The sequence below is a fragment of the Rhamphochromis longiceps genome, unplaced genomic scaffold, assembly GCF_057381845.1.
Source record: "Rhamphochromis longiceps isolate RC_006_pf unplaced genomic scaffold, R_longiceps_female_GT1.1 unmapped_scaffold_1, whole genome shotgun sequence".
Lineage (NCBI taxonomy): Eukaryota > Metazoa > Chordata > Actinopteri > Cichliformes > Cichlidae > Rhamphochromis > Rhamphochromis longiceps.
This window is the reverse complement of record NW_028187221.1, coordinates 251,541-259,871: the sequence shown is the minus strand read 5'-3', so window position 1 is coordinate 259,871 and position 8,331 is coordinate 251,541. Positions and strand designations below refer to the sequence as shown.

The following is an 8,331-nucleotide window of genomic DNA, read 5'->3' as shown; positions in this document are numbered from 1 at the left end:
CTTTTGCTGCTGCTTCACTCAGTTTTGGTTGGAGACAGATGAAACCTGCAGCTTCAGGATCTGTGAGCTGTCCACTTTCAGCCCCGACGGCGTGTCCGTGTACGTGCCGTCGAGTGAACGATCCACGCTCTGTGTTTCCATCTTTGTGTGTTTATCTGCTCTCATTTACTGTTTTATCTGTTTGCTGCTTGTTGAAATAGTTTGTGAGCTTTAACCTGAGATTCTGGCAAAATACATTTATATGAAACATCGATTCAGGATTGAATGAATCAACATCGTTTTATTCAAATTAAAACCATTTAAATGGGAACATGAATTTTTTACAGCCGCCTCTAATGCTGGGTAATGTCAGCTGGTCCATGTGCAGCTGGCTGTGAGGCTCAGGGAGCATCTACAAAGTGCAACACTGAAAGAACATCATCCATAAATATTGAGTAAGAACTGGACTCTCATACAGCGAGACTCAAATGCCTTTAAACATCAGCTTATCCTGCTGATCCAAGTCCAACACTGACTTTGTAAAAACATGTTTGTCAATCATTTTGTTTGGTTTCTGAGGAAAATGATTCAATAACTTGCTGCTAATACACAACATTTCATCATATTTCCTCATAACCCTCTTTTGTCTGACCATTTGATCCCATTTGAATTTGCAATAAAGGATCCACAGAGTTTGGTGACAATAATGACAGTAGATGTTTGTGTGAAAGTGCTGGAAGCAAATGAGTGTGTGATGTTCTTTCAGTGTTGCACTTTGTAGACGCTCCCTGAGCACTGGTCTCACAGCCAGCTGCACATAGAGACCAGTGTTGTTAGTCCAGGTCAGAAGATGACTTGTTGGAATGAAAATGAGCTTGTAGTTTGTCTGCTTTAATAATGTGACTGGAAAAAGGTGTTGGACTTCAAATATGTCCATTTCTGTCACACTTCACCTTTAAAAGTGAAGCCATGTGGTTCCTGGAAGGAAAAACACGACTTTTTCAAGTCTTTGTCCTGTTTTTATGAGAAATGTACGACTTTAATGTTCTTTTTTTTTTTTAACTCAATTTTTATTATAATTTACAACATTACAACTTGTACTTGTCGATGTTCACAAGTAGGACAGTTACAGGAACTGCAATGCAGAAATGTAGGTTAAAATAAGAACTGCAATTAGGAAGCACAAAACAAAACTGGGAAGCAAAACAAAACCCAAGCAAGCAAGCAAACAAACAGACAACAACAGAAACAAAAAGAAAACAAAATCTTTATGTAATATTAAATAACATGTGACAAACTTAGCCGTAAATGGACAAAATGAAACAGACCTATGCTAAATTATTGAAACAGTAAAGCATGTATGGGTCGCCAACGCTCAGTAAACAATTCTCTCTGAATCTGCAGAGCAGATGTTATTTCCTCCATCTGGTAAATTTCTCTTGCTTTATCAATCCACATATTATATGAAGGTGGGTCAAGATTCAGCCATTTAATAGTGATACACTTTAGTGCTGCTGTAAGATTCTTAAGAGATACTTTTTATTGTTTCCCGCAAAACCCTTTGGTAAGACTCCTAAAATGGCTAACTGTTGGTCTTTTGTTAATGGTTGTTGGAAAACTGTACTGAGAACTTTAAATATGTCATTCCAAAGTGAGCAGATTTTTGGGCATGACCAGAATATATGTGAGTGGGTTCCTAAAGAAGTACCACAATTTCGCCAGCAGGTGTCAGGATTTGTAGGCTTCGTTTTGGCAATTATCTCTGGGGTTCTAAAATATCTCATGACCACCTTCCATTTAAATTCTCTCCACAGCCCAGAATTAGTCACCAGATGGGCTTCACCGAACACCTCTTCCCAGGTGTCCTCTGAGATTTGAGTGCCAGTCTCAGCTTCCCACCTTGCCTTAATATCCAAAGTTGCATTTGTATTGAAACTCATAAATGCGTTATAAAAATGACTGATTAATTTTGGGGAGGAATTACTTTGAAATGTTTTTAGAAATATTTCCTCAATGGGTGAGGGCTCCAAAACTTGCCTCCATTCTTTATGTTTTGTCAAAAAGCTTCTTAGCTGCAGAAATCTAAAAAAGTCAGAAGAAGGAAGCCGAAACTGACCTCAACTGTTCAAATGAGCTCAGGTGCCCATTCCTCACAACATGACAAAGTTTATGAAGCCCGCTATGTGACCATGCTCTGAAGCCAGAGTCTTCCACAATAGGAGAAAAACCCTGCAGGGAGGAGAGGCTTGATAGAATTGAAATTTCTTTTGGAAGACCAAATGATTGTTTGATTCTACGCCAAATCTTTAGTGTGACCCTCGTCCGTTCCCCCATATGCACATTTTTAATTGAAATGTTAGAAAAAAGCAGGGATTCCAATGATCTTTCGCACATTGTCTTCTCAATGTTTAGCCACTGAGTTTCAGACAAATCCCGCACCCATACAGTCAGGGGTCTCATCTGAGCTGCCCAGAAATAATATTTCAGGTTTGGAACAGCCAATCCCCCCTGCAGCTTTGACAGTTTTAATGTTTGGAACTTGATCATCCCTCATGTGTATTTAGTCTCTGTGTCGCGTCATCTGTGTTCCCACCCTCCATATTTTCATGCCCAGTCTTTTGTATTCTTAGCCATAGCTTTCCGTGTCTTCATGATTTATTATAGTATTAGTTCCCCAGTTTAGTTCTCTTCACTGTGATTCTGCCTTGTTTGATGTCTTCAGCCGAAATAAAGGCTCGCTTTTCGTTCAAGACTCAGTTTCATGTCTGCGCCAGTGTCTGCGCCTGAGTCCTCCACACACTCTCCATACGGTCAGCCACTGTGACCGTGACACTAAACTACATGCTGTGTGCAGCCACTCTCCTGAGCCTGTATCATATACACAGCGGTTACAATGACAAACTGAATACAATCTCATATCTACAAAACAGGCTGAGTCAAAGTTGCAGCTACGCTTATGAACATGGAGAAAAAACAGGCGAGTTATCAGCTCACCAGCTACGACTAAGAACAGCTAACCAACTATCCTTGAGATCTACAATGACCAGGGAATAAGGTCTACAGACAACCAAACTATCCTTGAGATCCACAATGATTTCAATAAGGTGTTTGATATTCCCTCCTTGGGAGAAGATGCGATCGCTAGTCTGGAGGAACCTGTCTCTAATGTTGGAATTGAAACGGCCGTACGGAGCATGCAGTCTGGAAAATCTGCTGCCCCGACGGGTATCCATCTGATTTTTTCATAAAGTTTTCTGACCGACTGAATTCACTGTTAAAATCAACTTTTGAAGAATCCTTCCTCTCACAGTCGTTGCCTCCAACAATGCATCAAGCAGTGATGTGTTTAATTGTAAAACAGGAAAAAGACCATTTAGATTGTCGTTCATGTCGTTTAATATCTTTGTTCAACACAGACACCAAGATCCTGGCTCAAGTGTTGGCCCGTCGCTTACACAAGTATTTGTCCTCCATTATTTCACCAGACGGGCTTTATTAGGCACTCTTTTTTGAACATTAGAGCTCTATTAAATATCATTTATACCCATGTTAAAGGTGATACATTGGAAACTGTAATTTGGCTTGACGCAGAAAAGGCGTTGGATCAAGTGAGATGGGATTTTTTTTTATACGCTTAAAAAATGTGGCTTTAATTTTGTATCTTGGATAAAAGTATTGTATTGCTCCCCTCTAACAGCCATCCAGACTAACAATAATCTGCCCCCCAGGACAGGGATGCCCTCTGTCTCCTTTTTGCCATTGAACCGCTAGCTGTTGCTCTGAGACAATGTGTTGGTGTTGAGGGAAAACATCGAGGGGGTATCGAACATGAAGTCTCTCTTTATGCCGACGACATGATTTTATTTATTTCCAACCCATCGAACAGCCTCCGCAAACTTTTGGATAGACTTACAATAATAATAATAATAATACGTTTTATTTATAGGCGCCTTTAAGAGCCTCAAGGTCACCTTAATGCATACTTAAGGAATTTGGGACAATTTCTGGATATAAAGTGAATTTTGGGAAGAGCGAGGAAAAGTCTATCTGTACGACAACTGGGAGTTTTGTGTATTTTAGCCCCTTTTAAACCCAGCTATAAGAAGTTTAAGTACTCGGGCATCTGGGTGACAAGAAAACCACAAAGACTTGTATAAAACTATCTTCCTTTATTGTCGAAGCTTAAAGAGGATTTTGGAAAATGTGAGTTTTGCCTCTTTATATTTATGGTGGGGATGCAGAACAAGGAGCAAAGATGAATGTGATGCTGAATCAGCAGAAGACTTGGACTCATTTGATTCCAGCTTTGATATCATTTGATATCAATATGTCCATTTCTGTCACACTTCACCTTTAAAAGTGAAGCCATGTGGTTCCTGGAAGGAAAAACACGACTTTTTCAAGTCTTTGTCCTGTTTTTATGAGAAATGTACGACTTTAATGTGAAACATTCAGAGTTTTTTCTCTTGTTGTGTTTGTTTGAAGCTGCTTCCTGTTGGCTTCAGCTGTTTGGAGTTTCCATTTTCTAAACTTCTACATTCTGAACCTTCTTCAGCTCTGAACAGATGATGAAACACTGAATGATTTCAAGCACTTTGTCTAATAAACTTACATCTTTCATTCTTTATACAGATTGATGGACTGTGGTTTGTCAGAGATCAGCTGTGATTATCTGGCAGCAGCACTGAAGTCCAACCCCTCCCATCTGAGAGAGCTGCACCTGATCTCCAACAACAAGCTGCAGGATCCAGGAGTGAAGCATCTGTGTGGTTTCCTGGAGAGTCCAGGATGTAAACTTGAAACTCTGGGGTCAGTCAGCATGTTTTAGTTGTGCTGAGATGAATATGATGTGAAAGTTGTGCTGACACTAAACTGCAGACATCAGGCTGATATTATACTGATCCACACTGAGGATCTTCATGGTAAAGTCTGTTTTCTTCTTCTCTGGTTTAGTCCATTGACTGCAGCAGAACAATGTTCACATTTCAAACAGTGATACTCAACGTATGGCCCGCGGCCCACACGCGGCCTGCCCACCTTTCCTGATTCAGAGAGAGGGGACCCTGATTAACTGTGTAGCTTCTTCCTCACAGTTCTAAGTATCAGACACAACAATGAATAATCCACAGCTGACTGTCTTTAGCAGGTCAAAGGTCACGGCACACAGCAGACAGTCAGAAATATTCTAACTCTGATCATTTATCAGTTGTGACACTGTGAGACTTGATCAGAGGTGTGATCATCACAGCAGAGGCCTTTGTGTCAAAGTCACTGAGGATCAAACAGAAACACATGAAGCAGATTTTCCTCTTCTGGCTTTTTATAGCAGATAACCTTCAAAATATTCTGCAGTCGATCAAAAACTGAAGCAAACCATGAAGCAACATGTGAACATGAGCTGATGCTGCTGAAGTGAAGCAAAGTTACAGAGGTTTGATTACAGACACAGCTGAGAGTTTGTAATCTGTCATCATTTTAAAAAGTTTCCATGGAACAGCAGAAATGAGGCTTTACTGTCAGAGGCCGACAGCACTGAACACAACAGCAGACTGGTGGCTAATAAACAGTGAATGATGCAGAAACAGATGTTTGAAGCTGTTCTTGGAGTACACTGAGAGAGAGAGAGCTGTGCAGGCAGGAACAGCCAAAGTCAGAGAGAATTCATGAGCATATTGATCAAACGTGAAGCAGAGTTTGGATCTTCTTTTGCTGCTGCTTCACTCAGTTTTGGTTGGAGACAGATGAAACCTGCAGCTTCAGGATCTGTGAGCTGTCCACTTTCAGCCCCGACGGCGTGTCCGTGTACGTGCCGTCGAGTGAACGATCCACGCTCTGTGTTTCCATCTTTGTGTGTTTAGCTGCTCTCATTTACTGTTTTAGCTGTTTGCTGCTTGTTGAAATAGTTTGTGAGCTTTAACCTGAGATTCTGGCAAAATACATTTATATTAAACATCGATTCAGGATTGAATGAATCAACATCGTTTTATTCAAATTAAAACCATTTAAATGGGAACATGAATTTTTTACAGCCGCCTCTAATGCTGGGTAATGTCAGCTGGTCCATGTGCAGCTGGCTGTGAGGCTCAGGGAGCGTCTACAAAGTGCAACACTGAAAGAACATCATCCATAAATATTGAGTAAGAACTGGACTCTCATACAGCGAGACTCAAATGCCTTTAAACATCAGCTTATCCTGCTGATCCAAGTCCAACACTGAGTTTGTAAAAACATGTTTGTCAATCATTTTGTTTGGTTTCTGAGGAAAAAGATTCAATAAGTTGCTGCTAATACACAACATTTCATCATATTTCCTCATAACCCTCTTTTGTCTGACCATTTGATCCCATTTGAATTTGCAATAAAGGATCCACAGAGTTTGGTGACAATAATGACAGTAGATGTTTGTGTGAAAGTGCTGGAAGCAAATGAGTGTGTGATGTTCTTTCAGTGTTGCACTTTGTAGACGCTCCCTGAGCACTGGTCTCACAGCCAGCTGCACATAGAGACCAGTGTTGTTAGTCCAGGTCAGAAGATGACTTGTTGGAATGAAAATGAGCTTGTAGTTTGTCTGCTTTAATAATGTGACTGGAAAAAGGTGTTGGACTTCAAATATGTCCATTTCTGTCACACTTCACCTTTAAAAGTGAAGCCATGTGGTTCCTGGAAGGAAAAACACGACTTTTTCAAGTCTTTGTCCTGTTTTTATGAGAAATGTTCGACTTTAATGTGAAACATTCAGAGTTTTTTCTCTTGTTGTGTTTGTTTGAAGCTGCTTCCTGTTGGCTTCAGCTGTTTGGAGTTTCCATTTTCTAAACTTCTACATTCTGAACCTTCTTCAGCTCTGAACAGATGATGAAACACTGAATGATTTCAAGCACTTTGTCTAATAAACTTACATTTTTCATTCTTTATACAGATTGGAGAGCTGTGGTTTGTCAAAGATCAGCTGTGATTATCTGGCAGCAGCACTGAAGTCCAACCCCTCCCATCTGAGAGAGCTGGACCTGAGCGACAACTACAACCTGCAGGATCCAGGAGTGAAGCATCTGTGTGGTTTCCTGGAGAGTCCAGGATGTAAACTTGAAACTCTGAGGTCAGTCAGCATGTTTTAGTTGTGCTGAGATGAATATGATGTGAAAGTTGTGCTGACACTAAACTGCAGACATCAGGCTGATATTATACTGATCCACACTGAGGATCTTCATGGTAAAGTCTGTTTTCTTCTTCTCTGGTTTAGTCCATTGACTGCAGCAGAACAATGTTCACATTTCAAACAGTGATACTCAACGTATGGCCCGCGGCCCACACGCGGCCTGCCCACCTTTCCTGATTCAGAGAGCTGTGTTTGTGTGGGCGGGGCTCAGACAGCTCCGCCCACTCAGTTTGTTCCCTCCTGATTCATCTGCATGTGTTCTGCTTCACACTGCTCACCTCCACCAAAGACTTCACAAACATCTTCTTTCTTTGAGTCCAGTTTGTCCCACAAACACTTCCAAATCTCCTCCTCTGAGATTCTGCAGCTTCTTGCAGTGTGACTCAGCTGACTTCTGACAGACCACAGACTGGCACAGCATCCACATGTGTCTCCTTTCAAACAGGCTCTTGATGTTTCCTCCCACATCATTCTGGCCTCTCAGTCTCCTTTGTTCTCCAGCTCTGTAGCTCCAGCTGGTGAAGCTTCAGTTTTCCATGTTGGTAACAGTAAACTACAGCCTCTGCTGTCAGCTGGGTAACTAAACAGAGCTGCAGCACGTCTCTGCGGTGGTGCTACATCCAGCCTGCAGACGGCCGTCTACATGTTGTAGTGGTTTACACTCACACGACGTGCGGCGAAGTTGATGGAGTAAAGGTTACAGTGAAAGAAGCTGAGGATGGGGTGTCAATGTGGAGCGATGAGGTGACCACCCTGCAGTCTACAGTAGAGAGTATGAAGGAGGAGCTGTCTGACCTGAAGGATAAATGTGATGAAGGCAGGAAGCGGAGAGCTAACATCCACATCATAGGGATCCCAGAGGGCCTGGACTCGAGCTCCTCCACGGCCGTATCCGTGCTACTACGTGAAGTGCTGGGTATGGATAAAGACGTTATTGTCGACCGCTCACACAGGAGCCCTATCCTGAGAAAGCCAGCTGGTAACCCGCACGCCGTCATAGCCGAGCGTCACTACTACCAGGATTGTGTGGCTACGCCGTGCCAGGGCCCAAGCCCCGCTTGAGTTTAACGGACAACCTATTGCAATATTACGACTGGGCGATATGACCCAAAGTTCATATCTCGATATTCTTTAGCTGGATGGCGATATACGATATATATCTCGATATTTTTAAAGCCAGAAAGTTCGAACAAAAAGAG

General features: G+C 41.9%; 1 protein-coding gene across 17 annotated transcripts in view; it reads left to right on the top strand.

Moving 5' to 3' along the window:
* LOC146640792 (NACHT, LRR and PYD domains-containing protein 12-like) overlaps positions 1-8,331 on the top strand; it is a 257,689-nt gene that overhangs the window by 169,188 nt on the left and 80,170 nt on the right. For 14 of the 17 annotated variants that reach the window (XM_085399814.1, XM_085399816.1, XM_085399815.1 and 11 more), the window contains one exon: positions 4,612-4,788. In XM_085399814.1, coding sequence (XP_085255940.1) covers positions 4,612-4,788 — 177 coding nt within the window. Of the gene's footprint in view, positions 1-4,611; positions 4,789-6,895; positions 7,073-8,331 lie in introns of all 17 variants that reach the window. The other 3 variants (XM_085399809.1, XM_085399808.1, XM_085399810.1) reach the window with 1 other exon arrangement.